At 45.2% G+C, this 15,359-nt stretch overlaps 1 protein-coding gene across 13 annotated transcripts in view; it reads right to left on the bottom strand.

Moving 5' to 3' along the window:
* Positions 1 to 210: 210 nt before the first annotated feature.
* The window catches only part of LOC120384334 (diacylglycerol O-acyltransferase 1-like), a 41,700-nt gene continuing 26,551 nt past the window's right edge, over positions 211 to 15,359 (bottom strand). For 12 of the 13 annotated variants that reach the window (XM_039502881.1, XM_039502879.1, XM_039502880.1 and 9 more), the window contains 7 exons: positions 14,027 to 14,068; positions 13,885 to 13,929; positions 10,057 to 10,169; positions 5,394 to 5,459; positions 3,302 to 3,389; positions 1,794 to 1,856; positions 211 to 803 (listed from right to left, as the gene is read on the bottom strand). In XM_039502881.1, the coding sequence (XP_039358815.1) occupies positions 636 to 803; positions 1,794 to 1,856; positions 3,302 to 3,389; positions 5,394 to 5,459; positions 10,057 to 10,169; positions 13,885 to 13,929; positions 14,027 to 14,068 (585 nt within the window). In that variant the 3' untranslated portion in view covers positions 211 to 635. The remainder of the gene's footprint in view (positions 804 to 1,793; positions 1,857 to 3,301; positions 3,390 to 5,393; positions 5,460 to 10,056; positions 10,170 to 13,884; positions 13,930 to 14,026; positions 14,069 to 15,359) is intronic. The other variant, XM_039502882.1, reaches the window with a different exon arrangement.

Raw genomic sequence — 15,359 nt, 5'->3', positions numbered from 1 at the left:
CTTCAATGTCTCCTGCTGCGAACAGAAATGTCTTGGCTTCACCTTTGCATTTATCTAGCTGTGGGAGCCCATTCTCCGGTGACAACCTTCTGTTCAATTGACATTATCTCCTCATTAATTCAACTCTCCCATTTCAATCATTGGATGAAAAAAGTGAGGAAACAGTATTAGGTTTTACCTGATTCTTAAATGCATTTCCCAGGCAAGATGTTCTCATAAACAGCAGGACTTTAATATGAATAAAGAGCATCTACTACAATGTATATTTATCTCCAGAGCTGTTACCAGACCTTTCAGGGACCTTGTGCAGGTTTCTTTAAAGTCAGCCCTGCGGGAGCCACAGATCAACTTTCTATTGAAGAGACAAAGGGATCAGAGGTGGCCAAAGTAAACAAATACATGTGGCCCACCCAGCTCTGCGCTCACTCCTCTTCAATATGCAGGGGAGACCAGCATGCAAGTCTCTATCTCCAGCCTAGTGGCCGGATGGAGCATTGCAGGCCCGGGCCACCCTGCCCATATTAAAGAAAAGGGTGGCTTCAATCTGTGGTTCGAATTTGAGCTAAGTCTGGGTGCCTCTGTCGTACATAAAGACAGACAGACAGAGAGCACAAGGGAACTAGGACTGGGGTCGATTAGAAAAAAAACAGTCTCCAGCTTGAATCCTTCCGATGGTGCTGGATGTAATAGTCATGAAAATACAAGAGCATCATGAGGGGAGGACCCAAGACCAGACTGATCCACATGAAGATGTTGCCAAAATTACCACCAAAAAGCCTTTTCATTAGACAAGCCAGTGGGACCTGTAGGGAGAAGCAAACACCAGTCACTAACAATAGTCTTCCCAGTAGTTCCTACCGTTTTCTAAATGGTGCAAGTGCCCTTAACTAGAGAACAGGGACAAAATGAATTTGCTTTTATATAACAACAGTGACTCGTTTTATTTCTAACACGTCCCTTTGCCAAAGTGTCCTGGGCATGTGCACAGAATAATAAAACAATTCAAAAAATCATTAGAGCCCACCTGCTAATAGCTTAGCAACTAAACAGTCACAAGGAGAAGGAAAGGTCCTATACAGAAAGCCAACAGATGTCAAACTAAAAGTCACTGTTGGAACAGAAGGCCTTGAAGATGGTTTTTAAAGGTAGGGAGAGATTAAATCAGAAGATTTCAGGGGGGAACAAATTCTGCACCACACAAACCATCATAGCAAAAGAGCAATTGTTAGACTGAGGAAATTAACCCTCAAAATGTAACAGGTTTTAAACCCAGGTGGAGCTATAGTGTAGAACAGGTGGCCTGAGCGACTTTTACTGAGCTGGTTACAAGACCACAATAAGGTTTCTTCTTGTTGGCTTAAAAAGATTTTATAAACTGTTCAGGGTTAAATTACTGCAGAATTTGGCACATTTCTTCTCAGATTGCCAATGGCTCTAAACATTATACCAAAGAAACCAAAGAACAAGGAAAATTTTCTCTGCGAGGGGTTTAGAAGCCAAGACATCTGATGTTTGGCATTTTTTGCCATAAAAATAAAACTGGGGGACAGGTTTTTTTAACATCTTTACTGCATGTCAGAAAGCGACAGCTCAAAAACATTTTGTCGTGTAGCTCCTCAGCGTGAACACCAGAAACCCTGGACTTGGCAACGCTTTTACTCGTGGTTTAAACTAAAAAGCTTCATGCCTTAATTACAGAGATCATGGCTAGTTAGCAGCAACAGTACAAAGAGCTTGGTAACCACTCCCCTGTTAGATTTACATTCACTGGCAGAGTCTCCATCTTTGCATACCTGAGCTGCCATAGCAAAAAACATCCAAAACCGGAACATCTTCAGTGGGATGGCAATTAGATACTGAAAAAGACAAAAGCAGGGATCTGAGGCGCACTGCCCTGAAGGAGACTACGAGACTCTGCTCTTTACTATAATAAGCAGTGGATATGTGAGTATGATGGGCCCGATCCTGACATGACTTCAATAAGGCTTTTTCCTGAGGAAGGAATGATGTTGATAAATTCCCTTCATATTCAAAGGAGTGAAGAAGGGGAAAGAAAGCCTCCTGAGATGCATAGCTCGTAAAGAACTACCAGCCTAGTACCCTGACCATAGGGACCAGGGTGGGGCAGAGGACAGCCAGCATTGCTGGCATCAGCCTGAGCTCACGTGCTCTGTCTAGTTCTAAAACACAGTCATTCGGACAGCTAAATGCCAAGCACCAAGAGTATACACAGGGAAGTCTCCTTAGCCCTCTGGCCCCGTCCCTGCATGCAGCAGCAGCAGTACGGCTTGCACAGGTGCTGGGCTGCCTCTGGCAAGGGCCCTGTCAGCCTTGTGCCTAGTTCCCCCATGACAATCTCTGACGGTCACAAAGCAGGTGTTTCTGGTGTCTAGGGCAGCAGTAACTGCACCTATGCTGCCCCTGGCCATGGAGGCAAAAGAGGCTGTGGCAGGTTAACAGGTCATGCAGCCACCCACCGTCTGCAGGAATAGGGTTGTTCTACTATCCCCAAGGCTGCATGAGTCCACAGGAGCAGACACCTCAGCAGGCTCTTCAGAACTGGGCTCACGGTGCCAGTGCAGGCTATAGAGTGACTCAGAGCCTGTGTTACGAAATGTTAAAACAGTGGAATTTCCCAGGGGCCCAGTGCTAGTGTTAAGCTGTGAAATGAGCTTGAGAAAACTGGGAATGAGGAAAGCAGCACAGACCTTAAAAAAACCTGTGCACCGTCAGCACTGGGTGGATCATCAGTTACCAGTGACGTATTTTTCAGTGGGAAAGAGTCCCACATTCAAGGAGTTAATTATTCCGGAAAAAAATTAGGCTGGGAAGTTGGCATATCTACACCTGCTAACCTGCCTCAGTAGCACTTACCTCTGGCCATGCCCTCTTTTTAACGGACCACACCCCATTTTATAGCCACATCCCTTACGAGGCCCTGGGTCGCTGTCTGACGAAGTGGAATGAGACTCCTTCTGCACACCTGATGGATACCAGACCGCTGAAGCTTAGCCTACATTGGCACTTAAACACATTTTCTGTCTAACTTACACTGCCACTGACATTGCCAGTACATTTACTCCCATAAGCTAAATGCTTCTCAGCTTGCATACCCAGGCCACACAGCCCAGGCTGGGGTCTGTAGAAGAGACTCTTATTGAAGAGAGACCAGTAGAATCTTCGTCGATTTCTCAGTTTGAGTGACAGATCTGTTAAAAGTCAATGGCAGTCATTTGTGGTCTCAGGACAGTGCCCCCTTGCTAGTGCTTAGAACTGGCAGATCAGCGCTGTTGTGACCTACCTCATAGAAACATGCGGAGAGTAGGAATACTGTCAGCCGGGCCTGCCATTTGTCGTAGCCGTGATGCAGCAAGGGCCTGTAGACATGTCTATGTACACGAGCCAAAGGAAAAAGTTACTTACATTGTTTCCTGGTCAGTCAGCCATTAATATCTGTATTAGTCTGGCAGAGCTAGAGATGTATCTTATACCAGGGTAACTCCACTGAAGTCATTTGAGATACTCCAGATTTACATCAGTAAATAAGTGGTAATAAGGTAATAATTGGAGATATACCAATCTCCTAGAACTGGAAGGGACCTTGAAAGGTCATCAAGTCCAGCCCCCTGCCTTCACTAGCAGGACCAATTTTTGCCCCAGATCCCTAAGTGACCTCCTCAAGGATTGAACTCACAACCCTGGGTTTAGCAGGCCAATGTTCAAACCACTGGGTTATCCCTCCCGCCAGGATAAGTGCAGCGTTTGGCCCACAGGAAAACTATTCTGATTTACAAACGCAGTATTCATTAGCTTCCTGCCCTTTAGCCCTACGCAGTGACAGAAGGAGCTAGGGAGAAGGGGAACTGGCTGTTGCTGGTATGTTGCTAGGAAGGGAAGTTGCAACCTCCATAGACTCTCCTGGGTTCTGTGAGCTTCCACATGGATCTTAGTAGCTTACTGGTTCCTCCATATGTTTTAATGAACATGCATCAAAAATATAATTACACAAATAGGCCGAGATTTTAAAAAATGGGCTATTCATGTTGCTTCCAAGTTCATATTTAAGGTACTGAAAATGAGTGGCCTGGTTTGATTTTCAAAAGTGCTGAGCACCAGTATTGCTACTGAAGTCAGCTGAATCAAAATCAGGCCACTTATTTTGCTACCTAAATATGAGCTTAGAACCCCCTTTTGAAAATCTTGGCAATAGCTTTTACCTACAAGAGTGGCCCTGCTTCTTGCACAGTACATTGGTGGTGGGCAGTGTTAAGGAGGTCAGGGTGTATGATTCTCGGCACTGTCGGGGTTAGAAAGATAACACAGCTCTTCAGACTGGTTACCCTGCTACTGTGGCTTAGGCAGCACAGGACCATCATAACAAGGAACTCGGTCAGGTCATGCCCAGGTAACGTGCGAATGGAGTAGCACTGGCTTCGTTGGGAGCAGGAGTCACTTTAGCACAGGCCCCAAATATTACGGGTTCCTAATGGACTAACAGGTCACTATTTATCCTTCCAAAGTGAATGTGGCTTTTAGGCTGGAACACATAATCGCCTGTTCAGCCTTTTGAACCTGTACCGGAAGGTACTATACGAGCTACCAGTTTCAATGGACATTGACTAGCCACAGAATCTATTTGTTTGAGATGTAGAACCAGATAAGAGCCAGTGTACAGCTGGGATAGTTGGGCTGCATGCTGGGGAATCTCAGTGCTAAGGAATCCTTTCTCCCAACCTGCTACTGCACCCGCAATAGCCCCTGCCGCCAACATACCCCATCTGCACAGGCAAAGTGACTGGGAATGGCAGACCCACCATTCTGCACGTTCCCTGGCCCATCCCTGACCAGCTACACACTGGCGTGAAGCCTCAAGGAAACCCTCATGGTGCACAGGTCTGTGATGCAAAAGGGTTCCACACTCCCTGATGAGGAGGAGGTTCCCAAATTGCATCCCCCACAACTGGAATTGCCCAGACCAGAACCCCCTGCAAATTGCAGAGGGGACAGAGTTTGTCTATAGGGTTGCTGTATTATTCCTGAAGATCCCTTTCTCAGCAGCACACGCTAGATTCTTACAGTTATTTTAAAGCATTGAACTTAACAAAACTATTCCATTTCCTCCACTACCCTGCTATTCTTCCACGACCACCTGAAATTTAAAGCGCACCCATTAATTATGCCTAAATGTCAAGGCTTTAATGCAACACCTCAGAGTTAAATTTCAAGCCAGCAGAACTACTGGTGTGAAACAGCCGGCGAATAGACCCATTCATGGTGATTTAATCCTTCACAAAGAAAATCAGTTATTTATTATTATTGATTCCCAGCAGCAATATTTCATCTCCTAAATGAAACTGAATCTTAACTGAAAAATGCAGAACTCATTTTTGTACCTGTCTAGCCACTTGTGGGCGGGGATATTCCACCTGGACCAGAACTGTAAGAGGGAGTCTGCATTCCTACAAGAACAGAACAAGCAGAAGGGATGTCTTTGTATAGCACAGAAGGAAGAGCATACCCCCCATTCTACCAGACACACATTTTTCAGCACCAATTTTGGTTCACCAAAAATCAAAATGCAGCTCAGTCAATCTGCTGATTACAACTGCATTTTCCATGGCACTACTGAAATAACCTCCTGATAAGGGCTTTGGTATTCTCTGTACTGCAACCCCTGGAGTCAGAAATAAATGCAGTGCTTGCTATTTACAGTAGAAGGGTTTTAAAAAAATCGAGTGCACCCTGGAGTACTGTACAGTTAAATCCACTGACTCACACATGTAACTACTCTGCAGTTGATTTGCATGCATATATCCCTCCAGTGGTAAGCTCATCATTTGTACCAGATCTAGAACTTGGGAGCCAATTATTTCACACTTAACGATGGCACATGATTAAGGCTGTGATTTAATCACAGGTATTTTTAGTAAAAGTCATGGACAGGTCACAGGCAAGAAACAAAAAATCACAGCCCTTGACCTGTCTGTGGCTTATACCATAAATACCCATGATTGAATGTTGGGGGGGAGGGTGCTGCTCCAGCCGCCGCGGGGGAGGGGAGCCCCAGGGCCAGCCGCTGCTCCAGCCACCTGGGACCGCTGCTGGCAGCCACCAAGCTGTGGCTGCTCCCGTTGCTCCCAGGACTGCTGCTCAGGCCATCACCGGGGCCAGCTGCATCGGCCACTGCTCAGGCAGTCCCCAGTGCCAGCTGCCTGGGGCCACCAGGGCACCGGCCAGTGCGGCTGGCTCCAGGGCCAGGGCTGCTCCAGCAGCAGCTGGCTGACGGGCTGTCCGAGCGGCTGGCTGCAGAGCCGCTCCAGCAGTGTTCAGTGTAGCCGGCCCTGGGGCCACCTGAGCAGCTGACGCCGGGGTAAGGTGCTTGGGCAGCCTTGGGGTCAACCACACCAGCCGCTGCAGAAGTCACGGAGGTCGCAAAAAGCCACAGAATCTGTGATTTCTGCGACCTCCGTGACAAACACGGAGCCCTACACATGATGTATTCTGCTAGGCTATGAAACCACTAAGTGCTGTGTGTGACAGCACAGGCGCTGGCCTTTTAGGCAATCTGGCTTGCTGGGGATATCTCAGTGTAAGCCAGAGAGCTGTGCAGCCTTAAAATCCCTAGTCGGAAGGGAGTGAGATGTAAGAGAGAGGTGACACTGGGAGCTGGAAGTCTGAACTGGATGCCCTTGGTGGACCATGGAGGGGAAATACAGGTGCAGTTGCCTTGAACTGTGACAATGAGTTTAATCCTTTAGGTCTCTCATTGTCAATGAATCAGTTATCAGACCAAATTGTAGAAAGGAAAGGCAAGGTATTGGGTATGGAAACATACAGGGAAGAGAGAGCCCTGAAAGCCAGTCGTTTTTTATTTCAGCTAAATTCAGTATCTAAAAGAGCTGCAGAGGTTAGCGTGCCTCCTCCAGATATTTTAAAGGATGACTGAGAATGGCAACCCAATTTTAAAAAATGAAAGAAAATAGCCCCTCCTTCCTGCAGATCTCACACCTCGTATTTTCTAGACCTGATCAGCATGAATCCTTTATACATTTTGTGCAGATGCCGCAGGGCATAATATCACTTCAAACTTTTCAGTGTTACCTAATTTTACTGGCAGCCATTCCTACTTTCCTTTTTACAGCTTTGGCAACCTGAGATAGGTGGATAGTCAATCAAAATGATGAAGAGGTATCCACCACCTACTGCACTTCCTGCCTCTCACCCACTCTTCTGGAGTATAACATGCTGGTTTTCCTGACAATGCTTATACCAGCAACAGAAGATTATGCATCCAAACGGAACTTACCCTGATGACATTCTAGTGACTATTTATACCCTGATGACACTCTATTGTGGTTCTCTTGAATGCTGTATCTATGGAGCTAGCTTACATTTAAGTTATACTGTAGTTACAAAGAATTTACACATGGAGCTTACAATGAGATGACAGTGTCTGAGTCTCATGATATCTGGTGTGTGTCTTAAAACTCCAGCTCCTAGAGTCATATGAATATGGGAGAATCTCAGCTTTTTGTAAAAAAATAAGTTTCTAGCCCTGATATCTGCAGAGCAAAAATGGAAAAGGTGGACTCTAAAGACTCAACTACCAGAAAGCAAATAAAAAGAGCCAAAAGTTTTGATTTTTTTTAAATCTAATTTTTGAGCAATCTAATGTTTTTTAAGGCCTGATTCATGGTTTTTGAACACTTGGGGTTGGCAATGCTGTAGCTTAATATTTACACTTCAGAAGTATTTGTCCCTGGGGGTAGTGACTTGCCATTGGGTTAATGGAGTTTGTTTCTGTTATTAGGTAACAAGTAGGCATCAGTGGAAGCCAATTGGGGAGTGTAGTCTCTGTGCTTGGAGAGCAGGAAATGTAATCACTGATCACCCTTCCTGACACGAGGGGATGGGACAAGGATGCAAGGCTCCTAGGGGAGCATCGGAGTAGGACAGAGCAGGAATGACATGGGGCATCCTGACTGACAAAGCAGACAACCCACCAATGAGCCCTAGGCACCTGGCCTGCGGGGTCGCAGCGCCACTCAGGTTTGGCCTGCTGCCGCTATATCAGGATGGGTGGGGAAGGAGAGGGGACGGCCAGGCCAAATTTGAGCGAGTGGCATTGTGACCCCATGCTCGGGGGTCCCTTTGCCCTACCCCATGAATTTGGGCCCATGGCACATGATTAGTTTGCCTATGCCTTAAACCTGCATAACTGGGTCCTGCAGACAGCATCATGTCAAGCCCTGCCAACTGCTCCTTCTCCTGCCTCCAGCTGAAATTGGGGAACCCTGGACTCAATGTGACTCAGAGGCAGACCCAGTCTGCTAGGGGTCCTGCAACAAGCCTATGTACTGTACTGAAATCACTGCCCTAATTTTCCCCCATACTGCAGGGATTAGACCAGTAGATCTATGGAATGGATTTGGAGCACTTTCTACACATGCACCTTTCTGATTGTTGGTAAAAGAATTCATCTCCTTAATGCCCAACAAAGACCAAAGTATCACGGTTCTTTACATCCCTTTCATAACCTGCATCTCGTAAATCCACTCAGACACTACAGGTGGATTATGCCATTTCTTGGGAGGCTGAAATCGTTCGTGCTCGTTTCATGTCTCCTGATCCATCCACAGTATGCAGAACATCCCTTCCACCCCTGCAGGCCATGACTCATTGCTTAACTGTATACATGCATGCACCTGTTCTCAGCAGCAGCAGAGTTAGGCTGTAACTAACATCTCTGTGTGCCAACAACTTTAAAGTATTTTCTGTACCAATGCTTAGGAAGTGAGTATCAACAGAATAATTACTCTATATTCTATGATGCACGTACCATATATATAAATAATATACAGGAAGGTGTGTCATTTTACCAGGTTGAAAGCCAAAAGCACAGAGAATTCAACTACAGAACCTGCAAAGTAGGCATGTCCGGGTACAACTGTTTGAAAATTAAATAAACAATTTGATTTTTTTAAAAGAACCCAAAGTTGTTTTTTTAAATGAAAACTATCCCTTTCCAAACTGAAGTACTGCAGGCTTTTGAGCTACTTATGCAAACTAGATCTTGCCAGGAAAAGCCAGCCCTGGAATCCCTATCAGTTGCTAGTGATACTAACATTACTAGCTTTTCTGCAAATAGAGGTCAGATCAGTGAAAATCAGGCAATGGTTTAAAGTGTAGACTTTGTTTTAGAACTCTCCTGTATCTTGTTTTCACAAGCCCACCTCCTGTGCAAATGGCAGTGGAAACAAGAAACAGATGCCAAAACACTTGTTACTTTCAGCTGCTGGCTTCTGTTTCCTGCTTCCACAGGGAATTAGCCAAAGTAAGGTGAAGCCTAGATTTGTGGACCTTATCTGAATCTTATTTGAACAGATTCAATGTCTAGTTCTGCAGAGATAGTGGTAAAAGTTAAAGTCTATTTGTAAAAGTTTATGAGGCAGATTCTAGGGATGTCACTTACACGTGTGCGAAGTGTGGTGTAAATCACTGTCTGTCTCATTAGGTAACCTTTTAACATCCTCTTTCCATTGTGTAAATGACTGCACAAGGTGCAAAGCAACAGAGCATCTACATCCGTATTTTAAATTCCTTACTTTGCTTTCCCCAACCCCATTGTTACCAGGGCCGGCTCCAGGGGTTTTGCTGCCCCAAGCATCCAAAAAAAAAGAGCTGCGATCGCGATCTGCGGCAATTCAGCGGGAGGTCCTTCACTCCGAGCGGGAGTGAGGGACCCTCCGCCAAATTGCTGCCGAACACCTGAAAGGGCTGCCCCGCTCCAGAGTTGCCGCCCCAAGCACCTGCTTGATAAGCTGGTGCCTGGAGCTGGCCCTGATTGTTACCTAACAATGCTGACTAACGGTTACAGAAATCCAGTCCGTCATGCTAGATACTTGTACAGGTAAAACCTTTGCCAGCCAATCAGATTCCTCTTTTTTTGGAATGTTAATTTTACAGTCTCCCCACTGACATTAAGCATGACGCAGAGCAGGCTGATTCGATTAAGCAACAGTGATCTGTTTTGAGAAGAGGTAAAAGAAACCTTACCACCAGTCTAGATAAAATTGCCGGTCTCCAAATCGGAGCAGTTCTGCAAGGCAGTTGAGGCAGGAGTGAAAGTACCAATAAAAAAAGATCAGCCAGATGAAATGATTTGGCACCTGTGTGGGGAACATAATAAAAACAATCTTTCCCTGCCGTACACTGCAACTCCTCCAGCACTGCTTGAACAGAATCGGATATAAACTGGCCCTTGCCACAGCAACTGCTCTCATAAAGAGACCTACCTTCTGGATTTAAAGTGTCCAGTTGCAAGCGATGCAATGGAGACAGGCTTTTAAATATGATTAATATAAAGAAACACATGGAAATTATTCAAATATAAATAAAGCTCGTAGACTAAGGCAGGGCAGGGTTTCCATAGGAAACTGAGAAACTATATGGGCCTATGGTGTGTAATGAGGTAATTTTGGAATTGAACCTAGCGAATATTGAGAGAGTGAGTAACTGGCTGGAGTCAGGCAGAGGACAGACAAACTTTTCCAGGCAGTTGTGCCAATGCTCCTCATAGATCTGGACTGAGTCGTGCCCTGAGGAGATGGCTCAATGTGGGAGGGCAGGGTAGATTTTTTATCTTCAATGTGGATAAAAATGTAATATGAACTAGAATGAATCAACTACATTCCTCTTGTACCCTCCAGGGAAATACTCATCCATTAACCATGGTTCCACCTTCAATGCTTTGTTTTCTCTGTTTTCTTGTAAGAGATAATATCATTTTTGGCCTTGTCCATCACACAAGACATACCGCTTCAACTACACCATGTAGCAGTACTACCCCCCATGGGTGGATGCAGTTAGACTGGAATAAAGGTGCTTTTATCAGTATTGGTTAGGGTTGGTCTACTCACTAATCCCAGCATAGCTATGTCAGTGAAAAAGCCACAACCCCTAGCAATTTAGCTATGCCGACAAAATCCCCAGTGTAGATGCTGCTGTGCCGACAGAAGAGTGCTTCTGCTGACATAGCTAACGTCGTCTGGGGAGACGGTGTTTCTACACCAGCATAAAAATTCCTTCTGTCAGTGTATTCACGCTAAGGGGCTATGCCAGTATACATTTTACTATAGACAGGAAGGGAAATAAGCTATGCCAGTACAAAGCACCTTTCTACAGCTATACCTGAAACTATACTAAGGATTCAACCAGAATAACTATTTCAGTTTAAAAAAAAAAAAAGCACACCCCTAACCAAAAATAATTATATTGGGACAAAATCTGTGTGTAGACCAGGCCTTATATTTGCATAGCACTTTTCATCCTGAGGGATCCCAAAGTGCTTAACAAGCTAGAGAATGGTATAGACCGCCATTTCCACTGAACGACTGCTAGCTCTCAGGTAGCACGGCAGATGAGGGGGACCCAGCAGTCTGCGTAACAGTGGTGGAAGAGGATATTTTGGCCAAGGACACAGGACAAATCGCTAGACTTTCTAAAAGTGACCTGAGATCTTTAATCTCTATTTTGGAGAGACAGGACCTTGGCTTCTGAGGTTTTATCTGAAAGATCTGCACATGGGAAATTGCATAAAACTCAATTTATCCACAGTACATTGGAAGAGTAAAGGGTGGCAGTGGCCCTTTTGGGCGTCAATCCTCAAGATTTCAGGGAATCTAGCTAAGTCAAACTCGATGCTTAGGTCACAAAGCCATCCTCTCTGACACACATCTAGACTGGAGTTGATTTTGTCTGCCTCTTTGCATGTTTTCCAGCCCCCGTTTGTCTCCCAGGAATTCACAGAGGAGCTTTGCAATTTTCTGTTCCTAGAAAACTGCAGTAAACAAAACAGAGCGAAATCCTGGCTTCACTGAAAACAGTGAGAGTTTTGCCACTGACTTCAGCTGGGCTTGGATTTCACTTCAGATTTCCAGACATCTGCCACAATGGGAGTGTAACAGCAGCACTTTTTAATGGGCTTTGCTTTGCTGTTTAGTACAACCCCATAACAACTTCAGTAAAACTAATGCAATTAGTAATGTAATCACTGAATATGTGTAACTCCCAGGGGAACATCAAGGGAATACCACCCCTTGTATTTTTTTTCTAAAATGGTTACATTTTCCCATTGATACACTAACAAGCATAGGACACCACATAATACCTTTTTCTGCTCTCAGTTTAGTTCAGGATGAGATATGATCAAATGGAACATGATGGCAGTTTAAGATCCCGACAAAACGCAGTGCTATTCTGAAAAGTGATCATCTCAAGCTGGATTTACTCAAACAGATCTGTTTCCTGATCCTGATTTTTTGCTTACTTTCATGGGTGTAAATAAGGAGTAACTGTACCAAAAACAGTGGAGCTTCCTGGTGGAAAACCAAGGAAGGGGAGAGGTGAATTAAGCCCTTTTAAGGACTTATGGACTTATGAATTAAGTCATAACTGCTGACTTCAGGGACATAGCTCTGCAGAAGCAACCCAGCTAAGAGTGAACTGGACTCTGTTCCTTCCTGTGCAACATCAGTTCAACTGGATACACAAAGTATGTCAATCTCCAGGACTGACAGGCTGGCCTCTTCCACAAGTACTAAATCCATTTAAAGCAAATAAAAAAAGATGTTGATATCAACCCATTGCCATAACGACCAACGGGGCTTAGTGCTATGGAGGCAGAGCACACACACGTGACAAGCAACCTCTCATGGTGTTAATGGATCCAAAGGGAATGCTGCTTAGGCCTCCTTGGCCAGAAGCACGGGGACTGCTGACAGGCCTTGGAAGGGGACGCTACCCAGCTATGAACGGACGTAGCGTAAAACGGGAAAGTGGAGGACGGTTTAGGGCTCCACCAGGGATGTGGCGGTCTTTCCCACATATCAGTGAGGGAGGTAAGTGTTTGGGGAAAAGAAATAACTGCTAACTTAACACAAGGGTTTTCACTCCAGCTCCATAGGATATTTTGTCCCCTCCTCCCAGATGAGGACCTGCCAATACCGATCCATGCCCATGTCACCTACAGGCTGAATTACTGTTATTCATGGTATCTGAAGCAGAATGTGAAAACCATGCACAAGCGCTAGATGGTATAGAATACAGCTGCCCACCGTCTCCATGGCTTAGGCTGCTGTGAGCATATCAGCCTAGTGCTCAAGCCCCTCCAATGGCTCCCAGTTAGCTTCTGCTGCCAATTTAAGGCCCTGGTCCTTATTTTCAAAGCAATTAATGGATCAAAGCCTAGTTACATTGAAGATCGAATTTAGATCTTTGAACCATGGCAACAGCTGTGCTCCTCTGGGACAATGCAGATCACAGAGCCCAGAACGAAGCACATGAGAAGTAGGGACAGACCATTCTCAACTGAGGGGATCTGCCTATGGAATAAACTCGTAGAGGAGACTGGCCAATCCAGAATGTGAGGGTATTCCAGAAATGCTGCAAAACCTTCTTCTTCAAAAAAGTATTTCCACCGTAAGAATGACACAACACTGGCACCCCCTTGTACCCAATAATCTTCAACACTAATACCCTCTTCTGCCCAATGACCCTTACCCAGAACAACAATAAAAAAAGAAAATACCATACCTCAAATAAAGTTTTGACTCCAAAAAGTGAGACGTGCCAGGGATTCCATGAAGTCCACTAGGGACTTCACTATTGCTACTGATTTTACATGGAAGGCAATCAGATGCTTTGGTGATGGGCAGCAATATAAAACCCTAAGAGAGATTAAAGGGCTAGAAGGGACTATATTTAGCATGGTTACTGGACTCCTAGCATTCCCAAATCTCCTTTGTTTTCTATTCCAAAGGGAAATTTTTCATAGCTGCACATCAGGTTAACCCCTGAATCCAAACGCATGCAGATTGACCTCACCGCTAGTTTTAAGATGTATTCTGTGAGCAGGGTAGACTCTATTTCCTGCAAAAATAAACAAAATAGATGAATGTTATCCTTGGCACTGGTCTGAATGAGTCAGAATTTAGTTCAAGAAAATAACCAGGTGTGATTTGCTTACATTTATGGGCTTCATTGATTTATGAATATTTGGTACAATCCACTGGAACAAAAAATAAACACAGAATTGAGGGTATAAACAGTTCTTTCTGGAAGGCATTGTAAAGTGACTCATTCTTTTATGTCTCTGCTATCATGAAAAAGCACAACTGCAGCCTGTGTAGCATACAAACCCTTCCTGAGGCTGTCACACCAACTGAATAGCTGGGAGGACATCTGACACCCTGCTAAACAGCTGCATCCCAAACTGCCAGCTGACTATTGTTGTCCTCGTGGGTAGCACTTCCTTTCGGATGAAAAGACCATGAAGTTCTAGAATGCTTTCAGCATCAGTTTGGACATGGGGCTGGAATCTGTATCCCCCTGCATTAGTGTGTGCAGGTCTCTCTGAAGCTTGGGGGTACAAAGCACTTGTACTCTCTCTAGCTGTGAGCAAACGGTATGCAATCAAATGTCTGGGGGTATGTCAGCATGGTAAAGAATCCTCAGCCCTTGCTAGCATGGTGCAAAAGGGTGGCATCTTAGATGAACATGCAGTAATAAGAGCTCTATGTGCATTAGTAAAGTTAGTAGTTTACTAGATGGATTATTGAACTGTACTAATCCACTTCAAATTATGCTTGATTACTGAAAAAAATCCTCATCTAAGTGAATCCTCCTCCTTCACGGCACTCAGTTGCCACCGCTGCAGGCAAAAGGATTTTGGAGCAAATCATGGAAGGGAAAATACTGGACAACAAGGCAGATGACAACTGCTGAGGACAGAGAGTGAATGGGATGAGCTGATGAACTGGGTGTTAGGGTAGGAATTGGGAACAAATTTAGAAACAGGCCAATATGGGGCATGGATATTTGTGCACTTGGTGGAGGATTTAGTCTCCTCATTGAATCCTGACTGGTCTTCAGGTCCCAGTGGAAATTCCTTTGCCATTTAACCCCAGCCCCCCAGTTTAGATCTTTGCTATTAAATGTTTTCCAGCTCGCTGTGAGAGGAGCAGCTGAGATGGGGAGAAGCCCGCGGAAGCGGCAGAACAAGTTTAACAATCCTCTTGTGAGGAGGAACGCAGTGGGTGCCTTCCCTACACTCGCTCAGTCACAAGCATCGGTGGATTCCCAGTGCTTAACTTGAGGCTGGACAGCTGTAGAGGAGCAAGGTAGCAGGTGTGGGGGGCATGCAACACAACTAACAGGAGTGGAGAACTCCCCCCCTCCCGCCCCACCCCACTCCCCGACACTTCATCATCTTTACTTTGTTATATTAGATCTGCACTGTGATCTCGTGGTAGCTCACTGAGCAGTAACTGTGGCTTGGGTCATACTTAAAACTTGTCCTG

Source organism: Mauremys reevesii, linkage group 16 (assembly GCF_016161935.1).
Source record: "Mauremys reevesii isolate NIE-2019 linkage group 16, ASM1616193v1, whole genome shotgun sequence".
Taxonomy (NCBI): Eukaryota; Metazoa; Chordata; order Testudines; family Geoemydidae; genus Mauremys; species Mauremys reevesii.
This window is presented reverse-complemented; position numbering and strand designations above follow the sequence as displayed.